We start from the raw sequence: 24521 nt of genomic DNA, 5'->3' as shown, positions 1-24521 counted from the left end.
CTGATGGAAAATTACAAATATATTCCATTTCTATTCACTTAGAAATGGAATATAAACTGTGTCGTCATTCATAAACATCCCGTGTGTAAAAACTGCAGAGGGGTTTACCAGTGCAATGACCAAAACTTAATTTTAATTATTTTTAATAATTTTTCACCTATAATCTATGGCTCAATAATCATCGCCATGGGCACAGATTGTAGCGATTCCCTTTCTTGTTTCTAGGGGGAGAAAATAGGACTCACCACAATCTACCATCTGTGGAGGTGTAGAGTCAGATTTGGGGGACAGGCTGCTCATCCCAATTCTGCTTCTACTCACTGCCCCTGTGGCTGGGACAAGTTACCAGCTGGCCTTGGTTTTATGGACTGGAAAATGGAATAACAATGATGGTACCTATTCTATAGAGTGACGATTAAATGAGATAATTCATGTCAAGCGTGTGTGTGAATACCACCCTTTAGAAAGAGTCAAGGGATGCTAGTTATATTTGGTGGAGCATGCGGCTGCTGCTGTTCCACTGACAGTATCTACAAAAGCAGCTTTTCAACAGAACCCTAAATAGCAGAAAGATTTGTTAAAGTAAGCTTATACAAGAATCTGCATCATAATAGGTGCATCTGGAAGATTCCTCGGGCATAGAACAATATAACTCAACAAATATTAACACTGAATATACGTAAGACACTGCTTGGTGCTGCAAAGGGTATACATGGGAGTAAGACAAAGTTTAAAATCAAGGAAATTAGATGAGGCAAATACACTACGTTATGAGGCAGAATGTGATAAGCGTTGAGAGAGCTTGGAAAGCTTAAAGGAAGGATGCTATGAGATGATCCATTTCGGAGAGAATGGGTGAAAGTGTGGTTGAGGAGGGCATCCGTGTCAGAGGTGATTGCTGGGTTTTGCTCGTAGAAGAGTTAGGCACAGGACCCACTTCACTGGCTCTACTACTTACCAGCTGTGTGATCTCTGACAAGTCATGTTACCTCTCAGCCTCACCTTCCTTGTCTGTAGAATGGAGATTATAGCAACTATAGGACTGTTCTGGAAATTTCAGGAGGGGGTCATCTAGTGAACAAAATAACTTTTATTATTATTATATAGACTAGAGGTTCTCAATCTTGGGTGCATCTTAGAATCATTTGGGAGCCTTAAAAAAATATGAATTCCCTCAGCTCCACCCCAGGTCAACTAAATCAGAATCTGAGAGTGAGGCCCAGGCATCAGAGATTTAAAAAGCTCTCTTAGGTGATTCTAAATACCTGCCCCAGATCCTTGGTGCTCAACTGCGGTGCGTGGCCCAGCAACCCCAGCGGAGACTTCGCTAGGAATGTGGGTTCTCAGGTCCACCCTGGACTTACTGAATATGCTTTTTATGACAAGATCCCGCGGATCCTAAAGCTCCCTGCAGATATCAAGGCTCTTGGTATGCAGACCACACTGAGTAGGAAAGGGGAAGATCCAGTGCATGTATCTCAGGAGATGCCTTCCTCTTTTTTTCTCTTACACTTAGCAAAAGTCTTTCACGTATGTTACTTCACTTGAAACTAATTAAGAACAGCCCTGGAAGTTAGGCATCATTATCCCCATATTACAGCTGGAAACAGGTCCGGAGAGCCCCGGATGGCTCACGATACCCCACTCGCAAACAATGAAGCCAAGGCAGGAACTCGGGCAGCGTCTTGTCAACTTCTCAGAGGATGGCCTTGGACTTGACTTGACGGCGATCAGAGTTTTGTTTGACTTTGAATTCACTAGAGAAAATACTACCCTCCACCAGCCGAGGATGAGGACTTATCAAAGCGGACCCTCAGCAATGTAAACTTTCGACCAATCCGCAAACTGCTGGCAGAAGGACTTCCTCTCGGCGTCAATAGTGCTTCTGCGCATGTGCCTCCGCCTTGCGGCAGGAAGAGCCTTTTTTTCCTTGCCTTCCGGGCCAGACAGGAAGTGGCTCCGAGGCGCATGCGCGACGTCTCCACGGTGAATGGGACCGTTTCCTCCGCCGGCGTGAGAAGACCTCGGCCTCTCAAGATTCTGGTTCGCGTCACTTCGCCCTCGCCTCCTCCGCGCCGGAGGGCGTCGCAGGCTCCCGAGTCCCTCCCACTCCTTGCCACCGGCTTCCCGCCGCAACGCGACTCTCAGGTAGGCCCCGCACCGCCTTCTCCCGTTACCCGCCGCCATGGCGCCGTCGAGGCCGGGTCCCCTCGGTCGAGTGCGCCCGGCAGCGAGGTACTGGGGCGCGAGCCGGACTGTTGACGAGCTTCGTTAGTGGCCCCTGGGAGTGACGTCAGAGCTGGAAGGGCCTTCGCGGTCACCTCGGGTCTAAAACCTCTCGTTTCTCTTGTGAGGCACCGGGAAGGGTCACAAGAGTTGATGGCAGCGACCTGCCACCTCCTCGGAGACCTTCCGTGACCGTTCTTCTCCCGAAGGGCGTCTCGTTTGAGTCTTTCCAAGCCGGGCTGCCTAGTTTCCTCCGTGGCACCGGCCACTCTCCGAAACGAAGCCTATGTTTGTGTCTCCGTGCGCCAGGTGTTTGTTACGTACATGTACACGCTGCCTCCACCACCCCGCAGGCAAGTGTGTGTTGAACCCCAGCCGCCCGGGGCCAGGCGCTGTGCTGAGCGCCGGGTGTGTGTTAGGGAAGCGCCCAGGCCGCGCTCCGCCCTTTGGGAGCTGGCATTGTCCTGGGGAAGAGCTTGATGGCGAACAAGAAATCCCCGATGGAGACGGGCGCTGTGAAGGAGACACGGGGATGCGATGGAAAGCCGGGTATGTTAGATTAGGAAGGCGGGGAAGCCTCTGAAGAGACGGCTTTAAAAACACCCCGGGACGTCTGACGGCGTTGTTAAAGTGTAACGTACCTGCTGTAACCCGTTTGTAGTGTACGTGTTGGTGAGTTTGGGGAGTTGAAAATACAGTTGTGTAAACATCACCACGTTTTAGAACATCTCTATCTCAAGTTCTTGGGAGGCACTTTTTCCACTGGGAGCTGGAGATGCCAACCGAGACCGCTGGAGGCTTGGGGGCAGGTGAAGGATCCCGGGCTGAAGGAGCAGCTAGTGCGAATGCTCCAAGGCTGGGATGAGCTTGCTGCGCTCACGTGCAGAAAGGAAGCCAGCAGAGCCAGCGTGGCTGGTGTTCAGGGAGGCGAGGTTGGGTGGCTTGGAGACAGGCGTCTTCTGAAGTTCTGGAGGGTTCCCGGCGTCCTGCATAACACGTGGTCCACATAGGCCGATTAGTGCTTGAATGAGCCTCGCTCGTCCCTGAGTCCATCGCTAATGGCAGAAATGTTCTCTGCCGGGTTGATGGCTGAAGAGGGGGAACTGTGTGTGTGACCTCACTTGGTTTTCATGCCCCTGTGAAGTGGGCATTAGTGCTTGTTTTTGTGGATGAGAAAACCAAGGTTAAGTCACCTGTCCAAAACCATACATCTGGCTAGTCCCTGCGCTCTGATTGCAGAATCCTTGTCGTTGCTTTGTTTGCTCATGAGTTAACTGGTATTTCGAGTACATTCCTGAAACATTCAAGACAGAGGTAGTCGGCAAGCACTACGTCCTCACGAAGTCGCTTTCTGAGATATTAATGTGCTCATAGCTGTTGCGTTTACCTAGTATGTCTGCACTTGCTTATTTTTCATGAAGCTCGGGAAATTCAAATGCCTTTCCTAAAATCCTAGCAGTTTCCCCATTCTGTGTTGTCTTCTTTAGAGATGCTACCCTGTTAGTGAGTGTCACTCAGCTCCTGGGCTCCTTTGGGAGAGGTGACTGACGTTCGTGTGAAAATACGGTAACTTATGACAGAATGAAAATGTGGCATCAACACGTGAGTCGTCAGTATTATAACACATAGACTTTCTCCTTGCAAGGAAAGTTGTTTATTGTACACACTCTGGCCTAGACACTGCACTTTCTACATAGATAATCTGATTGGATCTGAGTTCCCCTGGAGAAGGTGTTAATATTCTGTGTTTGCAGAACAGGAAAATGAGGTCTCTTGAGAATAGGGGCCTAGCTCTGGTGAGTGGCATGGTCCAAACCCTGGTAGGCCTACCAGACCGCGTGCTCAAGAAAAAATTCAAAGTGGGATTCTTGCTGGTAAATGTCTAGACTTTTTGGTGCTCAAACAGACCAGACTGGGTTACTTTTTAAAATTTCTCCTGCAAAGAAATTGCTGAATCGCAGCCAGGACTGGTTGCTTTTGTAAGTATAATAACATCATGCGGAGATATTGACCGAAACCATCCTGCAGAAATAGTAAGAAGAAAGTGGACCCTCACTAAGGGGGACCCTGGAATAATGGGGCCTTCGGCTGGCTTTCTGTTGTGTTTCTGGTGCTCAGCTTAGTGTCTCTGTGTCAAGAATGAGCGAATTGATTTTCTAGCTGGTGACTGAAAAAGTACTCTGCTGTAATGCGTCAATATTGGTTTATTAATGGAAAATGCGAAAAGGAAACTGCATGTGGGGTGGATGGGAACTCGCTTACATTTACATTTTTCTATAAATCTAAAACTACTCTAAAATAGAAAGTATATTTTTAAAAAATACTCTGCTTAGCATATGCGCGTATTTAGAGCTTTTCAAAAGAAAGAGACCTGGCATCAAGCCATTTAGACTTTATTTCCCTTCTGTAACTTTTAATTAGCTTTATATTGCCTCTCAGTGATATTTGTTACTTAAGAAAGGACCTGTCCTTAATATTGTCCATTCTTTTTTAGGGTCAAAATGAGTCTGTTTGGTACAACCTCGGGTTTTGGAACTGGTGGGACCAGCATGTTTGGCAGCACAACCACAGACAACCACAACCCTATGAAGGTACCAGAGGGGGCTCCGCAGGCTTGAGTTTCCCCCGGCAGTGACCGCGGGAAACACCGACATAGCTGAGAGCCTCCTTTGGGTGAAAGCTCTGAAACTTTGTCTAGCCGCTTTCACAGACATTGGAGCACAGAAACTGTGTCCCCTGGACTAGTGTCCTGTTCCCCCTGACTTTCCCAATCACCAGAATCGGCCGAGGTGCTTGTTAAAATTGCAGGTTCCCAGGGCCCGGCCCACACTGTTGAAATCAGAAGTTCCCCGGGGCAGGGGGCAGGTGATACCTCTGATGAATCCCTTTGGGGCAGGAGGGCGCTGGTGGGCCGTCGCCTGGAAACGCGGGTGTGGGCATTTCAGGCAGAGCACTGCTTCTAGTCCCAGCAGTGCTGGCACTTTCACTGGTCTCTTCACTTCCTTTTCTGTCAAAGTAAGACAAATCTAATTCGGTTAGTTCTTGAGCACACAAGGAAAGTCCACTCTGAGGTGTTCAGTGAGAAAGAAAGCAATTTTGAATGAAATTGTGATGATGCATACATTTTAACATTGGCTTTCTCCCTCCCAGGATATTGAAGTCACATCCTCTCCCGAGGACAGCATTGGTTGTCTATCTTTTAGCCCACCAACCTTGCCAGGGAACTTTCTTATCGCAGGATCGTGGGCTAACGATGTAAGTGCCCCTTAAATGCGTGTTCCGTGGGTCCTGTCTTTTCGTATGGGCAAGGTTAGCTTTCCTTTTGGCGCCATCCTTGCCCAGCAAATGAAGCTGAGTTTAAGTTATTCCTGGCCCTTTCCTAGACGTTCCTGCTCTTGTCCAGTATCTTGGAGTGTATTCCCAAATCAAATGTAGTGTTCATTGAGAATGAATGTTGTCCGTGGTGGTATACGCAAATTTTCCTTCTTGGTATCCTGGAAGTGTTCTTCAGGCATATGTTAAACTTTTTCAAGTTTAGATATAGCACAGATTCTGCACAGACATTATTCTTACCTGTTACACACAAAAAAGAAAGACAAAAAAATCATAGTGTACCAAAAAAAGATAAAAGCTGGTAGAAAAATCAGCAAAGGATCTGAAGGGGCACTTCAGAAAAGGAGTTCAAGGGGCCCGTGAAACTTGAACCATTCAACCACACTTACAATCAGATAAACGCAAATTTACGTGATAGACTTTTTTTTTCTATCAACTTAACAAAAATAAAACATCTAAAAGACTTGTGCTTGGTGCTGGCAAGGATAAGCTAAAGCCTGACGTGCACTACTGGTTAGTTATGTAAAATGCTGCAGCTCTTCGGAAGGGTAATTGGCAGTATTTATCAGAAATCCTTAAGTTTATATACCCTCTCAGTGACTCCCCCTTCTGGTGTTTGAGGAGGGGCTCTGGTGTGTACTTTCTGTGTGTAACTGGATTAATCTCTACAGCAGCTAAAGCACTGTGAACCTACTGTCATCTCTAGCTTATGAAACTTGACGTGAGGCTTAGAGTAGTCAAGTAACTGGCCCAGCGCTCGCGTCTGAGTGGCAAAGCCAGGATGCTGATCCACACAGTTGGCTGGGAATCTGCTCCTAGCCACGACCCGATAACTGCCTCGTTTGAAAAGATCTTCATGTGTGAAAATTTAGAAAATTGTAATATCTACTAGCAATGGTAACTTTTGGTATGTCCGTATGATGGAATACCATTTTAATAGTTTTGGGGAAAGTTTCTGCAACCGGGAGTCAGCAGTGCAGCGAGGGGGTTTGGGGAGGGGAACAGCGGGGAAGGAAGGTAGTCATGGTTGAGCAGGTTTGGTTTCTACATGTAGTTTTTGGAGAGACTTCAGTTGATTCTTTGCTTAAAAAATGTTAGAAGAATGTTTTTTGGCAACTAATGCAAGTGAGAAAAGCTGCAATTACCAAAGTGAAGATACTGTATAATCTAGTTTTTGAAGAAAATATATGTGCATAGAAGGACTGAAAGCACACTGAACTATCAACTCTGGTTTTCAGGTGGGAGGAAGGTGGTTTTTATTTCCTTGTATTTATGAAGTCCCTAAAATGCATTACTTTTATAATCAGGAAAATGATGATATAAAAAGTCAAAGTAAAGTATTCTGAGAAGAAAGGTAAGTTCCACTTCGGTCTTGATTCTCTGAATGGTAATGGATGGCATTCTACTTTAGCAGATAGGTATAGCTCATAGCGGTGATGAGAAAATAATCTGCAATGTTAGGTGAAGGCAAAAGAATCTGGTTTAATGGCTTAGAAATAACAATAGGAAAATAGCTACTTGCATATACTTTTCAATTGCTTTATTCTTGAAGTTAGATACTTAGGTTGATAAGAGAAGTCCATGTGTATTTCAGTTGTACCCCATTAGTTTTTAGGTGTTAAATACATGTACTTTATCTAAATTTCTGTGTCGGCATTAATTTGTCTTACTGTAGGTTCGCTGCTGGGAAGTCCAGGACAGTGGGCAGACGATACCAAAAGCCCAGCAGGTGCACTCTGCGCCTGTGCTAGACGTGTGCTGGAGCGATGTGAGTCTCACTCCGTGCTTCTGTTTTCTTCTGTGAAGGATTCAGAAGAGCTGTGTATTTTCTGGTGTTATGTAATCCAAAACACAAACAGCTTGTATACACATTGCAGGAGTTCTAAGCTTCTGAATGTAAATGCAGCAGTTTATTGATGTTCCTCATGTGGTAGCTTTAGCTTTAATCTCTCTGAAAGCTTTTCTTACTTCAAAATCCATTATTGTATTGGCACGGTACCCTGAATGAAGGATCAGATGATTTCTTGAAACCTTTCCTACCTTTAAGATGCCATGGGCTTACGTTGTTTTAAAATGTACTATCTCAGAAGATAAATCGTAGGGGGTGAAAATGACCATCTGCTGTTGTTAAACATTTGAAGTCTTTTGGTTTCTTTCCTCCCTGATCCTTGAACATCAGCAATGTGAGTGAACATGTTCAAATTTATTTGCCTCTGTGCTTCGCTTCTCCTTCCTTCTTTCCTTCCTTCCTTCTTTCCTTTTTTGTGTTGGTGTTATTGTTGATTGAGGAGAAGTTAAGGAAAGGACTATTTACAGAGAAACCAATAGAGAAAGTGAAGTACCTATGGCAAGCCACAGGAAAAGCTGTAGCTATTGGCAGGGGCGGCGGGGGGGACTGACACCCAGCCCTTCTCCTCCTGGTGGCTGAACCCAGCAGCAGTGAGAAAACAAAGGGGCCTGACTGACAGTCAGTGGCAGATAGATGTACCTCCATGCAAAGGAGGCTAAGCCTCAAGGTCCCTCCCGGGCCTCATAGGCATTTTTTGTCAGCTTAATTAGATGTGACTTGCAAACAGTAACACTGAATCTTTGCTAGTGTATAATTCTTTCAGTTGTGAGAAGTGCGTAGAGTTGTGGTCAAAATAGAGAACAGATCCATTAGTCCCCAAATTCCCTCCTGCCTTTTCATAGTCATACCTCCTCAACTCCCAGCTCCTGGAAACCACTGATGTGTTTTCTGTCCCTGTAGTTTTGCCTTTATCAGAATGTCATATGAACAGAATCCTGTAGCGTGTAACCTGAGTCTGGCTTGTTTCACTCAGAAAACGCATTTGCGACCCGTCGAGCTTGTGGTGTCGGTCATAGTTTGTCCTTACTGCCGATCGGTATGTGCTGTCTGGAAGTATCACCATTAGTTCACCACCGCCCAGTACAAGGACCTTTGGGGTGTTTCCCATTTTGATCATCCTGAATAGTGCTGCTGTAAGCATTTGTGTACAGCGTTTCTGTGAACCAGAGTTTTCGTTTCTCTTGGGTAAATGGTAGTTGGCTGGCAGGTCCTATGGTAAGTTCTGTGTTTGACTTTGTGGGAGACACCAAGCTGCTCTAGTTTATCTTGTCATTTTAAGTTACAGCATGTATTTATGCAGTCTCATTTAGCTTATTGATAAAAACTGATTCTATTTATAAACATTTTGAGGTAGTTTAGGAGCCAGAGTTTCTCCCTTTACGATATTAGCTATGACAGGATTCTCTAAGGCATTTTTATCATCTGTAAGGTGTATTCCTGACGTATCTGATCGAGTTACTATGACACTAATAATAGATATAAGAAAACATGCAAAGTGATGCATTTTTTACAGATAAAACTTATTTTTAATTTACATATGGGAAAATAGCAACTTGAATAGATTTTAAATATTGCTATTTTATTTTGCCTGTCTTTCTTTGCTGATCTGGTGGCAGATCAGAATTGTAAAGTTTCTGATAAAGTATGATAAGAAGCAGAGTTAAGTGACACAGGGATTGTTTCCCAAATGTTACTGAGCGGCTGTTGGCATTTACACAATGAATGCAGCTTACGAAGTTTGGGGAGGATGCCGTGAACGCTTCATTAAAGGGCAAGAATTGAGCGGAATGTTGAGAGAAAAGGGAACCTCGTGCCTGTAGCTTTTTGAGCATCGTCTCATCCAGTCCAGGCCTCGGTTCAGATTTCAGCTCTATCTCCTCCAGCGTTTTGACTTTGGCAGGGTACATCACCTTTCTGCATCTGTTTCTTCACATATAAAGTGAAGATAATAACTACAACAGATAATAGCATTCTTTATTTCAACAAATAGTTAGCAGGCACCTCTAGTATGCTAAAGCACTGGGGATCCAGTGGACATCACAGGAGGCAAAGTAGGTAAGTCCTGTGCTCGCGGAACTCGTGCTCTCAGGACAGACGCGAACACAAAAGGATTTCAGAGAGTGGCAGTCTATGACAGCCAGACCTAATCTGCATGGTGCCTGTGACGGAGCGCCTAGGTACTGGCCTGAGGGACATAGCAAGTGAATGGCTGAACCCAGACCCAGACTGCCTGTCTCCAGAGCCCGTGCCCTGGACAGCCTCCCTCATAGCGGCTTCCAGGAAGAGCATGAACTAGCCTGGGGGAGGGGGAAGGGCATTCCAGGAGAGGAAACCACGTTTGTAAAGGCACAGAAGCACCAAAGAGCCACAGTTCCTTTTGGGGCAGAAAAGGCTAACTTGGTGAAAGTGGTTCTTCAGGATTCCAAGGACACGGTTGCTGTGTGGCAGAGCAGGTCGGCCTCAGAGCAGCTGGGTGAGCACTTACAGGTAGCATTTCTCTGGCCTGGTCGGCCTGTTGACAGATTAGCCTCTCTCTGTCCAGTGGGATGTGGCGTGCTGCTCCCCCCAACCCCCATCACAGTGCTGATCACAGCTGGGAGGGTCGGTATTTTATAACAAGACTCAGGCCAGTGTTTCAGCCAGCATCCTTACATGAGTATCTTTCCAAGGACATCCTTATAACTTCATTAATGGAGAAGCAGGTATTATTTCAGATGGAGACTGGTGATTTCACATGGGAAGAAATATTTTGACAGGGGAGGATGGTGGTCAATCTTTGAGCTATGGAACCAGAAATGAAATAGTTGGCACTAGCGGTCAGCAGACTATGGCCTCGGTGCCAAATGTGCCCCATGGCCTATTTTTGTAAACAGTGTATTGGAACACAGCCACACTCATTCATTCACATAATGTGTATGGCTGCTTTCAAGCTGTAGTGACCGAGTTAAGGAGTTGCAACAGAGAACTATACAGACTTAAATATTTACTAAAGAAATGGCCCTTTAAGAAAAGATTTGCCAACCACTGGTCCAAACTTTTCCATTTAGTACTTTTTAATAATTATCTTGTACTTCATATTTGTCTGACCTACTTTATGAGTTCTGTATGTGAATATTTTACAAACCATTACACAGTGAGTGTAGTTTTATTGCATGCTTTTTGGAATGATGCTAATATGGAGCTGAACAAAACTAACAAGTATAGATGTATGTGTGTATAGAGAGAAAGGAAATGTGGCAAAATGTGTATAATTGGTGAATCTAGATGAAAGGTTTACAGGTATTCATTGTTTTATTTTTGCAACTTTTGTGAGGGCTTGAAATTGATCAACATTAAAAAAAAAAAATTAAGTGGCCTCTGGTACTACACATAGATACACGATATGCAGAGTCTTTTCCTGAAGGATATGTCAGTGGCCCGTGACTGCCTCTGACAGGACAGCTAGGGTCGGGTGGGAGAGAGACAGTTTTCATTATATAACTTTTAAGTGCCATTTGAATTTGTTTTATCCTGTTTACATACCATCTCTTGGAAAAATAATAAAAAATAGAGCCGAAAATGTGTTTTGTATGTAACAGTGTAGTTTACAATATGGTAGCCTCAAATAACTGGAAAAATAAAAATTGCAGAACAAAACCTGCCTGAATATGTTCAGCCTAACATCTAAATATGCATATAGATTTTCTTTTTCTTAGAATAACAGATTTTTTCCATTTTAGGATGGGAGCAAAGTATTTACGGCTTCTTGTGATAAAACTGCCAAAATGTGGGACCTTAACAGTAACCAAGCAATACAAATTGCACAGGTAATAGAAACTTGCCCTCTAAAAAGGGCTGGTGCCCGGGGTTGTGATGACTCTTCAATTATAACTATAATTCTCGATTACAGAAAAGATCAGTTTGACTATACCAAATTTATCAGTTAGATTTAAGTATACCAGAAACCCCCCCCTTTCATACAAAAGTAACACCAGATTTGTATCCGTTCTCATTCCTACTAGTCTTTCACAGATGGTTTTATCTTGGGTCTCCACTCCGTGTGGGTGAGGATGGCACCATGAGGAGTTAGTGACTTTAAATCTGTAAAAGACAGATGTTCCAGGTGGCCCTCAGCGTTCACGTGCTGGACATCCCAGCAGCCGTGAGAGGCTTCCCTTGTACCGACGCGTTTGGTCGCTCATTCACCCGGCCAGGATTGAACACATGCCTGCTGTGTGCCAGGTCCTGCTACTAGGGAGAGAGGTACAGCCGTGAGAGGAGCCCTTCCACATGCCCCTCGAGCTCTGAGAGTCTCCTCAGGGACAGCGGGCAGGTTCTGTGTGAAGGCTGCCGAGGAAGGCGGAGGTAGCAAAGCGGAGCGGGCCTGGAGCCACAGCGTCTGGCCTGCTGAGGAGTAGCCCGTGGAACCGAAACATTCTCAGGAAGGCACCACATGCTCTAGAGCACAGTGCTGTGTGTGAGAAGCATGTCCTTGATCTGTGGATTCATGTCACATCAGTAAGGAAGTAAACGGTGGTGGAGTTCCCTGCTGGTTACTTCTGAGCATCTCCCTAGGGAGGGGTGACTTTCACTCATATGCTAGTTAATTATGGGTGAAATCAAACTTGAGAACGGAAGGTAGATAAACGCTCTCATGTTACACTGAATGTTTTGCTCATGGGGAAGGGCTAAGATTTCCTTTTTGTTTGGTATGACGTCAATATTTAAATTAGTGCCTTCTCTTTGGATTTTCAGTACTAAAGCTGTTCAGCACATTGTTACATTTACCTTCATCTGTTTTGGTTTTGTCTTGTTGAAAGCATGATGCTCCCGTTAAAACTATACATTGGATCAAAGCACCAAACTACAGCTGTGTGATGACCGGGAGCTGGGATAAGACTTTGAAGGTACATATACTACACACTGTTGAGGACCGCATGGCCCAGCCAAGATGGCACTTCTGCATTTACTCCACTCTGTGGGCTTTAGCTCTGAGGGTTCACTTCCTGGCTTTTTTTTTCTTTTAGTTTTGGGATACGCGATCATCAAATCCAATGATGGTTTTGCAACTCCCTGAAAGGTGTTACTGTGCTGACGTGGTAAGGAATAGCTAACAATACCTATTTCCTTTAAAACATGAAAGCATTTTTTATGCTATCCCTCGACTTTAGTAATAGCTGCATGGGGTGTAGTTCATCGCCTCAGTCATCTCAAAGCAGGAGAATTGTGTGCTGCATTTGTTCCTGAATTACTGAAAACTAGGTGGCAAGGGTTTTGGTTACTTGTTTTTCAAATACTAAATTAGTGTAAAAGTAATTGCGGTTTTTGCAGTTATTTTTAATCTTTTAAACCACAATTACTTTTGCACCAACCTAATATATCGATAGCTATGTGCCATCAGTATGTGACATTTATCGTGCGGCTATAGGAAAACGAGCAGTAACTTCCTGGTGTACGCTAGATCTTTGGGGACTGTCTGAGTGGGAGAGAAACTGAAGAACTTTCTCCGTCTGTTTAGTCATAAGGCTTAAAGTTTTGTACCATCTGCCCCAGTAATTCCACTGGTAGGAATGTGTCATGAGAAAAATAAAGATTCAAATGGTCTTTGTTATGTGTAATATAGTGAAACATCGGACATGATTTCATGGGACAACGAGACAGACATGGCTTAATGAACTCTGTAGTAGGTTCACTGGAGAGACTGTCAGACGGTCACTACTAGTATTCTTGGAATACACACTCTGAGTTAATGATACAGGTTACGTAAAAATATACACGTATGTATGTATAATGCTCAGAAAAAAGACTGGAGTGAAATATAGCGTAATAGTATATCGTCTAAGTATTCACATATTTTATAGTTTTAAAAAACAAGTAAAAATATATGAATCTTCTACTTTCAAATACAATTTCTCTAGGTTTTCATGAAACATGTTGATAACATTGGATTTTTAAACAAAGAAAAAATTCAGGCTTATTTTTGTGACTCTAAAAAGTTGATCCAATGCTTTGGTATAAAAAAAGCACACTTCTGGCTGGGGAGGATGGGAATAATACAAAATAAAGAGCACAGTCCTTTATTTCCAGCATGTGTCTGCTTTCCTCCATGTCCTAGATATATCCTATGGCCGTGGTGGCAACTGCAGAGAGGGGACTGATTGTTTATCAATTAGAGAACCAGCCTTCTGAATTCAGGAGGATAGAATCTCCACTGAAACATCAGGTGAGTCATAAGCCAATCAAGAAGCATGTATGTAGCACCTGTCATACGCCTGCATGTGGAGTAAACTTGTACTTTTAAACACCTGTAAGTGTTTTCAAAGGGAGTGACTCTGAGGATACAAATATTTAGTGAGTGAATATTCTCTGTCTCTAGATAAGCCCCCCTTTCCTGTCCTCCCCAAACTTGCCCCTGGATAGTTGGATGCCACGGAAGAAAATTGCGCCTCAGTGGGTTGGTTCCATTGTGAATAAATGCATAGCTTTCAGCTGTGCCTTCATCATGTCCAGACGGTCACTAGGTTTTCCTCTTCGGCTCAGTCTTTCACTTGCCATGGACTCTTAGGTCTTTTTTAGTCTCTTCAACTCCTAGACACTCCCTCCTGTGTCTCAGTGCAGATCAGCTCCTACTGAGAAAAAAAGCTGGTGGTCGGGAACTTCCTCCTCTTCCTCCTGCTGAGTCTGCAGTAGAAAGCTGCCCGCACCTGCACTTTCCCTGCCCTTTCCCACATGTTCGGTGGGACAGTGTTCTCCAAGACAGTGTTGTGGTGGGACCCCCACCCCCACCCCCCGACCCTCTCGGGAACCTTAGGCTGTTGATCACCCACCTCCTTCCTGTATCTTCAATCTCTCGCCCTGTTCGTACTTCTCCATTAGCACTGAAACATGCTCAAGTCTAATTCATCCATGAAAACAAACCTCTCTTGACCCTGCACCCTCCTCCAGTACCACTAGATCCTCTTTTCCCTTCACAGTTGAGTGACAGTAAGAGTTTATACCTGTGCCCTGCTCCATTCCCTCCCCCACAGGAGTCAGCGGGCTCTTACAACCACACATCGGACCTGCCGCACCCCTGCTCTCAGCTCAGTACTGACTGCTCATTGCCCTCTGGGTAAATCCCAAACTCCTTGATAAGACCTAGTCTAGTCTGGCTTCACTTCCTGCCACCCCTGCTAGGCAGCCTGGCCTTTCGTTAGTTATGGGACGGATGCCATGAGTCTTCGCATAGGGTCACTGTATAGTTATGTTCTTGTAAGTTGCACCCCTGGAGTTGTGCGGTTCCTGGTCTGTGCATTAGATGCTGTGCTGAGCTGGGGGGCACAGCTCGACCAGCCGTGGTTCCTCCTATCCTCTAAGAACTTAGAGACGCTTGTCTCTTAGTTAATGTTTTCTTTATTCACAGAAGTAATGGGCTTGCTATTGAAAAAAACAAAAAAAGGCAAATATTCCACAAAGAGAACTAGCGTACAATTTTCCACATAGGAAATTTGCATGCTCTGGCATCATGATAACAGAAATGGCTCTTCACCTTCGTCTAGTGTGGTTTAGCCCCCAGGCCCTGGTCCTGCCCCAGTACCTGACTGAACTCACAGGAGTCAAAATGCCCAGTTTGGGGAGTAGGTGGTCATGTTGGTTAGGCCAGAAGGCAGAAGTGAGGACCCATGTGTGCCTCAGCCCCTGCTCCTCTGCCCCAGGAGGCTGGGTCGTGGGCTTTCTGTGGGGTCTTTTGTAGACTCCAGGAAACCCTCCGTTGGGTCCCCAGACTCAGTGTTGGATCAAGGGCAGAGTGTCACATCTGCATAACATGTTCATGGTTTAGAAAGTGCTGGCCCAGCCGCTGACCCACTTGACCTTTGTTCCCCTGTGATCGCCAGGCAGACGCTACTTCACTTTCCTGCTGGGGAAGCGGAGGCACAGAAACACGGGGTGACTTGATGAAGGGCGCCCACCTAGTCAGTGGTGGGCTGCGAATCAGAACGATATGTCTTGCTCCCCACGAGGTGCCAGCGCTAAAATGGGAACTGGTGGAGGTCCCAGGGGGATGCGCTGCTGGGGTGATGGCTAGGCCTTCAGAGGGTGGCAGAGGAAGAACGAGCAATTGGGTAGAAGCATGTGCTCTGCTGTTTATCTATAAAATCATGTGGCTGAATACAAGTGGCTATTAAACAGTTACTAGGAAATAGTGCTTAGTGGAGGAAGAGAAGTATCTTCTTTATCACATTTGAGTAACACGTTTCTGGTTCTTCTAAAACCCAAACATGGGGTAAAAATCAGTTACCTTCAAATTAGTGATGAAATGTTATGTTTTACATTGTGATAATATACTTTTCTGTTTTTCTTAAACTAGCATCGATGCGTAGCTATTTTTAAAGACAAACAGAACAAGCCGACTGGTTTTGCCCTGGGAAGTATCGAGGGGAGAGTCGCTATTCACTACATCAACCCCCCAAATCCGTAAGTGGGACACGATCAGCTTGCAAGTTTTCACTTGAGGCTTTGTTTTTTTAAAGGAAAACTTAGTTGGGCCTTTGTTTTTCAGTGCCAAGGATAACTTTACCTTTAAATGTCACCGATCTAATGGAACCAATACTTCAGCCCCTCAGGACATCTATGCGGTATGTTTTAGAACTTTAAACTTGACAATGCAGCAGAAAGTAGGCTTGGAGGGGAAGCTGAGTCATTACGGGATCAGAAAAAATCATTGTGTCATCAAGTGAGTTCTCATCTGGAGATAAATGGCTTATACTGTAGGTTTCAGTTTTCTGTTTTTATGAACATGTTGACTATCTTTGTTCTCTATTTGCTTCTGAATGCAAGCTTCAGACTTTTGGAGGAGAGTCTCCCCTCCTTCATGGTGCTGGTAGACAGTTTATAGACTTAGCTATTAATAAAAACCGAGAATTCTGTTTGCTAAGCAAGAAAATGTCATTTTCCTGAGGTTCGGGCCATGGTGTCACTAACTGCACAGTTGTTAAGTTCTGTGACTCACGTTCATACCAAGAGACAAGATTCAGTTCTGGGCTGGCAATTGGTCTGGAAGCGTGGCTGGTTTGTCCTGTGCTCGGCAGGCAGCCAGCTCGGACCACAGGACTGTCCGTGCGTTCTCTTTCCTAACTGAAGCAAGAAGCACACGTTGGCCAAACGGATTTCTCCTTCCTGTCTCTACTTTTCATCATGCATGTCAATCTTTACAGGTGAATGGAATCGCATTCCATCCTGTTCACGGTACGCTTGCAACTGTGGGATCTGATGGTAGATTCAGCTTTTGGGACAAAGATGCCAGAACAAAACTAAAAACTTCAGAACAGTTAGATCAGCCGATATCAGCTTGCTGCTTCAATCACAATGGGAACATATTTGCGTATGCTTCCAGCTACGACTGGTCCAAGGTGAGGGTCCCCGGGCCCACTGCACCCCTCATGGGCACAAGCGGGCACACTAACCACCACTCACTCGTATTTCCCCTTCTCGCTCGGTCTGTGGGGCAGCTCGCCCTGGGAGGAGCCCTTGCCCCTGGGAGGTCAGAGGTCTCCTGTCCCGGGAAACCTGAGGTCAGAGGTAATCACCCACCGGCGCCCAGGGGCCTTGCTCCCCGAGGGCAGCCATCATGGCTCGAAAGTGGCAGCAGGTTAAAAAGAGTCAACACCTGAAAGACAAACTCCTCCAAGGTGGGACACTGAAGACAGATTTCCACCAAATCCTCAGGCTCGTCTCTGAGGACTGAAGTTTTTGTTTACCCTCTGGCTCTCCTCTCCATCTGCCTGTTTAGTTCCTTCAGAGAGGTTTCTGCTTCATGCCTGTAGCACAGGACTTGGCATACAGAAAGTGCCCACAAAATGCTAACTTTTGCCTTTTCATAATAAGATCACTGTGTTTTTTTCCCCCTTTAGGGACATGAATTTTATAATCCCCAAAAGAAAAATTACATTTTCCTGCGTAACGCAGCTGAAGAGCTGAAACCGAGGAATAAGAAGTAATGGCGGAGACTGGTGGGCTGTCAGAGTTGTTTGCTCTCCACGCTGCCTCATCTGTACGAATTTGGATCCCAGCTTTTGGAGGGTTGTCAGCCATGGATGTGGATTTCAGCCCCTGGGGAAAACAATGGCACTGTTTAGCAGTCAGGGGCCCAGCGGGCCGCAGCAACTGTTAGTCTCTCCATTCCACTGCCCGATACAGATTTCCTCTGTAGCTCAGGGGGGTGGTGTCTTTGTAGAAGTTAGATTCATGGGCGGCCACCAGGATTTCACAGAGCTTCGTTCAGCAATGTCTGTGTTAGAGAACGCTGGGAAACATTTCATGAACCCTGTACTGTACTTTGTAATAAAGCATTCTGAAGGCTGCCTGCTAAGCTCCCTTTGTCCATCTTCCCGCCCATCCCGTAGGCCCTGAAGGGGCCATCATGTGCTGCAGCATTGTTGGGTTTTCATTTGTGACTTCTCATGCCCTTTGGGAAATGCAGAGATCTTGCTCCTTAGGAAATGGAGTCCTGAGCTGTGACTCTACCACATGCGGGGTCTAGCAACCTCTCCAACCACTGGTGGGCGGTTTGAGTGCGGTTTTCTCTTCCCTCCTTCATTCCTGTCTCCACCATCCCCGGTGCTTTTTGGCTACGCTGGGCAGCTGTTCCTGGTGACTGAAATGGGGAGTGTCCTTGTGCTGAGGGACAGGCCTCTGGGCGTGTTTGTGTGGCCTTCAAGTCAGAACCCACGTTCCTGGCATGGGAAGTGCTCTTTACTTGTGCCCCCGGTAGTGGTAGTTTTGGGGTGCTGCTTTGTTCATGTAATTTACAATTCCTGATTGGTAAGTACCAAATGAAATTCGGCTTAATTCATGTTTGACTTTTGAGTCTGTTGCTGTGTTCTTACCCTGTGATCCCAAATGCTTCTTATGCTTTACCGTTCGGGGCTGATATGTAAAGTAACTTGCTGAGTCTGGAAATCTGGTGTCGATAATGTAAGATGTATTTCCTACTCAAAAAGCAATGAAAATAAAATGTTTTGCTGGAAGAGGTTGCCTCCATGGTTTAAATTCTTTGGTAGTGGGATCACAAATGAATTCAGACCCATTAACTCTTTGGCTCTGTCTTTTAGCCTGAAAAGTTATTTTTGGGAGAGAAAAGGGCAGGTACTGTTAGAAAAAGAAATCTGAATTTTCAAGGTAATTGTTTACAGCTTGTTTTCCCCTCCCCGTTATGAGTCAGCCCTGTGGCTTTGGGATCTGTTTGCCCAGGTAGATAGAGCAAGTGGGAAAGAGCTGTGAGGAGAGCGAAGCTTGACTGTCTCAGCAACCAGCTTTCGTTAGAGGTGGGAATAGATTTACAGCTTTAGTTGAGCCCTAGCGTCATTATTCTTTTTACAAGCTATGGTTGAAAATGACCACAAAATAATAAATCTAAGTCGTGAGGATTTTAGAGTGTTCTTTACCATGATTGCGCCTTGCCACATTACCAAGGGGATAGTTTATGGAATTGGCAAATTTGAAACATTTGCCCAAGTCTCAGGTTGGCCTCCTGTGGCCAGAAGCAGGAGTGAGGGAGCGCCTCGTTGCCCACCAGGAGCTTAAAGCGATGAGCCAGAAGGTATTTGTGGAAATCACTAAACTTCTTAAGATACTTGTTTTCATGTTTCCTAAGGCTTAGGGGGTCTTGAAATCTCCATCTTCAACTTCCGTGCCCTAAGGGCACCATACTGTATGTTGCATACAACAGGTGCTCAATAGGTGTTTGTAAGTCTGATGGCATCTACTTCAAAAACAAGTGTAATCCTGACTTAATGTGAGGTCATTCTGCCTTTAAAAATTTACTGGCTACCCAGTTAAAAATAGAACAGAGGCTCCAAACCTCATGGAAAAGACGTGTTAGGTGGTTCACTTATGTTTTCCCAACATATGAGAATTTTCAACGTACAGAAGAGAGAGATTTACAGCGAACATACACCTACCACCTGGATTCTACGGTCCACATTTTGCTTTCACTTGATTCTTCCGTTTGGTTTTGCCAGGCTTTTGTCCTCCGTGTTGGTAACACCACTTTCTTGGTTATTGAGTGTGGACGCGAACGGGTGGAGAGGACTACGTGTTCAGCTTTAGGAGTTGTATTCAGGAGCGCTTGTCTCCGTTCCTGTCATGTTTGGTCTGACCCCGTGTTCTAGGGGGGGCAGGTCCTGGAAAAAGCATGGAAATGTGCTTTGTGTGCATGCCCGTGCCTGTGCCCGCCCCAGTCGGGTCTGCTGACCCTGCCCGCCTAAACCCTCTCTAGGGTGGCTCCATCTGTCACGAGCGTGGGGGTTGGCAGGCGATGTGAGCATGGGCTTACTGCAGTGAGGGACTGTCCTTCATGAGAAATGGCGACTCGGGCGCGCGGCCGTGGGTTAGCGGGCCAGTTCCCGCAGGTTTCCCAAGCACACGGCCCGGCTTTCACTGTCATTTGCTTCCTTTTCTTTAAAGCGATCCACGTTTTAAAAGCATAGTTGCCTTTCAAAAGGACATTTGTTGTTGCCATAAAGTTAGAGAAAAGAATTCAAGTGTATGGAAAATTAATATCTTTTGCCCAAAGTGGTACTCCTAAAAATTAATACAATGAAAATGAAAGAATATTAGGTTGGTGCAAAAGTAATTGCTGTTTTTGCAATTTTTTTTTTCATCCTTTGAAACCACAATTACTTTTGCACCAACCTAATAAATACGAGCCATGAAATAATACAAGACAACATGTGCCACCAAAATCACCTTCAAGGGACAAACATACCTCACTGGGAAATTCTGTTAAGGTGATGTTATTTTATGTGTTGTAGCCTACTTGGTAGAACCCATCTGCCTTTTAGGGGGTGATGTGGGGAAAATTTGTTTTTGGTGCAAAATTTGAGTTTCCTTTGAAGGAGGGGCTTTGTAAGACAGGAACCAAACACATGTCCCACGAAAGCCAGCATTTTCCAGATTAAATCATGACCCTTTTGCTGGTTGTAAAATAACTATAGTTGCAGCTAGTACTTTTTTAAAAATGGGTGTCACAGAAGATACAGATTATTCCAGCACATCGCACACGGTGATGGTAGTACTGTTTTGCATGACGTAATGTGTGTTTGTGTGTGTAATAAGCATTACATATTTTACTATCCTGGGTTGGGATTTCTGTCCCTGTTGCTTGTATGATTTAGGATGGGTTGTTGGGGTTGAGTAAGCTCGAGTAATACTGCCATGAGAATTAGCCATAACGCTTTCCTCCCCAATGGGAGGGGTAATTATATTGATTATAATAATGACATTTGAAATGTCCACACAGCATTGCAGTTAAGAACTGCACGCAGAGTCAGACTTCCTGCCCTCAAATCCCAGCTCTGTCACTTCCCAACTCTGAGCAGACGATTTAAACTTCTCTGAACCTCAGCGACCTCATCTGTAAAATGGGAGACATTAAAAGTAGTTATCGTGAAAGATAGTGAGTATTCAGAGTTCAAACCTGCAGAGGGCTTCCATGGTTGGCTTGAAATAAGTGCTCAAATGTTAGCTTCCACTGTGTAACTTCCAGAAAAGGCGGGCGTCCGTGGGACGCCTCTCCCCAGGGAGAAAAATGTTGTCCTGAGACCTTTGTAAGAGGATTCCCATGGGGTGGGGGCCGAGGTGTGGGGGGCTGTGTTTTGGTGCGGCCAGCAGATGGCGCCAATACTTCCAATGCCGCCGCCGTCAGGGAACACGTTCCTGTGTTCAATTGAACGGATTCAAGTTTATTAAAGGAAGTTAAGTTTTGGGTCCCTGTTTGCTGCGTTACTAAACTTGTAAGATACTTGGAGAGTGGAATCAAAGGCTTATTTATCCTGTTAGAAGAATATTCTTTAAAATAATACACTTTTATCTTTAGAAAGATTGATGGCCTCCTTAGGAAACGCTGAAAGCAACACTTTCAGAGGCCAGAGGCCTGATTTTTCTACTTAAGAATTGAATGTCCCCGTTGGTTTCCTTGTGGGGTCTTGAGGCCTGGTTGCCTGTGGTGTGGGCGACTGTGAGCACCGCTCACCGCTTAGCCCCATCCCTGCCCTGGTTTGGGAAGGGAAGGTTTGGAAACGTAAATCTCCACCCCAGATGGGCACTGGTGGCAAAGAGGCCATTTTTAGACGTGTGTTAGGAACTTTGAAGCCCAGACCTACATGTGGCTAGTCGGAATTGAGACATGAATAAATGTAAAATGCACAGGTTTCAGACTTGGTACAAAAAGGCGAACATCTCATTTTTTGTTTCAGTTACAGGTTGAAATGATAATATTTTGGATAATAAAATTAATTTCACCTGGTCATACTTTTGTAACTGTGGCTACTAGACATATAACTACACTGGCTGGCAGGATGTTTCCCTCGGACTTACTTTGCTGCCCTGGGCCATCTGCCGTTTGGAGGTACCTCCGCTCATCACGTCAAATATTAATGTGCACCTACATCCCACCCTAAATACACCTTCTTTTACTGCAGATTGTTTGAAAATCTTTTGCATGTTTTCCTTCTGAAATTATTTGGCAGTCTTTATACTCAGCAATGATTTCTTAATGGTCACCTTGAATACTAGGGAATTTCTCAAAAGTGTTTTCTGACAAATTGTTTTCCAATGTATTGAATGTGTTGAAACGCTAATGAGGTCTCGAGTATTGATTGGATCTGTGGACATTATTGAAACTGACTTATTTGGGGTTGTTATTTTTATATTTTGAAGCCAGTCCCTCTCTCCAGAGGGCCTGGTGGGAAGTCTGTCCTGGAGACAATGCTTAGGAAAGACAGTTCAGCACAAGCCGTTTCCCCAGGCGGTGCTGGGGTGACCACCAGAAGCTACCAGCATTTCACAGCTCTGCAAGACTTCCTGCTAAGTGAGGTTTATTCCCCTATTTCACAGATCTTACTAGGGAGATCCCTTGTGGCCGCAGTTTTGAGAGTTTTTTTAGCACAATAGGTGTTAGTTACCACAAGGCAAACATAAAAGAGTAAATCACTGAAGCCTGTTGTATGTAAGTCTGTTGTGAATTTCACATCAATACACTGAGAAATACATTTTAAGGTGAGCACCCGTTTCCAAAGCGAATAAGGAAAACCTGCTGCATACTTGCTGAAAGCAAGTGGGTCCCTGAAAAATACCTGGCACGCATTCTTTTTTTTTTTTTTTAAACTTTTAAGTGTGTTTTTCCAGGACCCATCAGCTCCAAGTCAAGCAGATGTCCCAATCTAGTTGTGGAGGGCACAGCTCCCAGTAGCCCATGTGGGGATCGAACTGGCAACCTTGGTGCTACGAGCATCGTGTTCCAACCAACTGAGCTAACTGGCTGCCCCTGGCATGCATTCTTATTTTTGTAGTTTACCCCACTGGGTGAGGGCCAAAGGGTGGGGTGGGGAGAGGAAGTGGACAAAGTACTAGAAGGAAACTCACTCCCCAGCATCACATGGACACATCAGCGCTGCCCTTTGGGTCATCACGGCCATCGCCCAGTCTGTGGTACCATGTTTCCCCAAAAATAAGACCTAGCCAGACCATCAGCTCTAATGCATCTTTTGGAGCAAAAATTAATATAAGACCCGGTCTTATTTAGTAAAATAAGACCGGGTCTTATATAGTATAATATATAAGACCGAGCCATATAATATTATAATATAATATAATATAATATACCGGTCTTACGTTAATTTTTGCTCCAAATGGTGCATTAGAGCTGATGGTCCGGCTGGGTCTTATTTTCGCGGAAACACGGTACTGTTACAGCAGCCTGAGCTGGGTAAGCCAGTATTCCCGGGTAGCCACTTGCCCTTCAGCTGTGTGATATAGTGTCCCTACTGCTGACCCTGGAATAGACTCCACATCCATGCCATACCTACAGGAACCTTCACAAACACACTCCCAGAACAGGTGGTGTCATTCACCTGCCAGGCTGCCCCCACCGAAGCAGGCAGGCGCCCTCACTCCGACGTGGGGATAGGCCCAGCCCTCACCCTAGCGCTGAGGCAGACTTCTCACAGCTCAGGTATTAGCTGCACACCATGCAGGGGGAAAGGGCTGCCGTTTGTACAACGGCGCTTCCCAGCTAACCAGTGGAGTACCCCAAACTAAAAAGTATAGCCTTTGGGGTGCAACCAGCCACATTTAATCCATGTTAACATATCAGCAGTCACTGCTTTTCTAAGGTTGACAGAGGCTGGCCCTTCACTGGTTTGGGGAGGTAGGGAGGGTGTCTTGAAGAAAGGGATTTGGGACTTTGTCCCACAGGTAACAGGGAACCACTGAAAGCACGTGTGGGAGGACTGACGAGGTTGCCACCTCCTCACCTGGCCACAGGCCGCTGTGTAGGCTGGAAACTGATGTGCGCTGGGCAAAAACATGAAAATTGCAGGGGTTTGCATTTACCAAGCTCCTGTGCAGTATGGGAACAAGCTCAGCACTTTCCGTGGACTATCTTGTTTCATCCTCATAAAAGCCCGTGGAGGAAGTAACCGTCATTGTGCCCATTTTATAGCTGAGGCAACTGAGGCCCAGAGAGGTCGTCACTAGCGAGTGCGTGATGTCACAAATGCAGGGCTGTCTGGTCTCGGCCTGCCCTCTGCTCTCTCTGCCAGGGCACTGGCACTGCCTGCACAGAAGGGAGAGTGACTTTTGCCATTTGATGAGGAGGAACAGAAAGGAACCTAAGAGGCAGGTGTCTCTGCAGAGCTAAGCAGCAGGGCCCAATCCAGGCTCGGCTGACATGGGAAAGTCTTCCAGCCTCGTGTCTCTCCCGCTTCCTCCTGTGTTTGCTGTGTTGATGTTTTATTTCAAAGCTCCTCAGGCTGCCGGTTTTGGGCTGAGGTAGGTGCAGGTGGCCACACGCCCCATCCTGCAGCCTGGCTCTCAGATGAAGAGGCAGCCTCTCTGGCTTGAATCCACAGGAACCCTGCGTTGCTCACGACTCTGTGAAGAGAAACAGGCTTTGGGGACTCTCCATCCCCCCAGTGTCCGTCTTCTGGAATGCATTATTCAGGCGTTTATTCATTCACTCAGCACAGAACTTATTGAGTGCTTTTTACGTGCCAGGCGCTGGGAACATGAGAGTGAACAAAGCGGACGGCAGCCTGTCCTCCTGGAGCTGACGTCTAGTGGGGAGACAGACAACGGAGGGAGAAGCAGACCAATG

At 45.6% G+C, this 24521-nt stretch overlaps 1 protein-coding gene across 2 annotated transcripts; it reads left to right on the top strand.

The window, feature by feature from the left end:
* Window positions 1-1950: 1950 nt before the first annotated feature.
* On the top strand, window positions 1951-18393 carry RAE1 (ribonucleic acid export 1). Of its 2 annotated transcripts, none has more exons than XM_019748575.2 (12): window positions 1951-2148; window positions 4721-4817; window positions 5377-5481; window positions 7235-7327; window positions 11128-11214; window positions 12208-12294; window positions 12415-12486; window positions 13503-13610; window positions 15735-15841; window positions 15927-16002; window positions 16582-16776; window positions 17278-18393. In XM_019748575.2, the coding sequence occupies exons 2-12, from the start codon at window positions 4728-4730 to the stop codon at window positions 17362-17364; spliced, it is 1107 nt and encodes a 368-aa protein (XP_019604134.1). In that variant the 5' UTR covers window positions 1951-2148; window positions 4721-4727; the 3' UTR covers window positions 17365-18393. The 2 variants fall into 2 exon arrangements, with proteins under 2 accessions (XP_019604134.1, XP_074173342.1); XM_074317241.1 differs by lacking the exon at window positions 1951-2148 and adding an exon at window positions 2566-2775.
* Window positions 18394-24521: the final 6128 nt, after the last annotated feature.

This window comes from Rhinolophus sinicus, linkage group LG13, assembly GCF_036562045.2.
Source record: "Rhinolophus sinicus isolate RSC01 linkage group LG13, ASM3656204v1, whole genome shotgun sequence".
Lineage (NCBI taxonomy): Eukaryota > Metazoa > Chordata > Mammalia > Chiroptera > Rhinolophidae > Rhinolophus > Rhinolophus sinicus.
The sequence above is the reverse complement of the archived record's forward strand: the minus strand, read 5'-3'. Positions and strand labels throughout refer to the sequence as shown.

Coding starts and splice junctions, on each gene's coding strand:
- RAE1 (XM_074317241.1), top strand. Junction 7,328..11,127: donor TAGACGTGTGCTGGAGCGAT/GTGAGTCTCACT, acceptor TTTCCATTTTAG/GATGGGAGCAAAGTATTTAC. Junction 13,611..15,734: donor AATCTCCACTGAAACATCAG/GTGAGTCATAAG, acceptor TTCTTAAACTAG/CATCGATGCGTAGCTATTTT.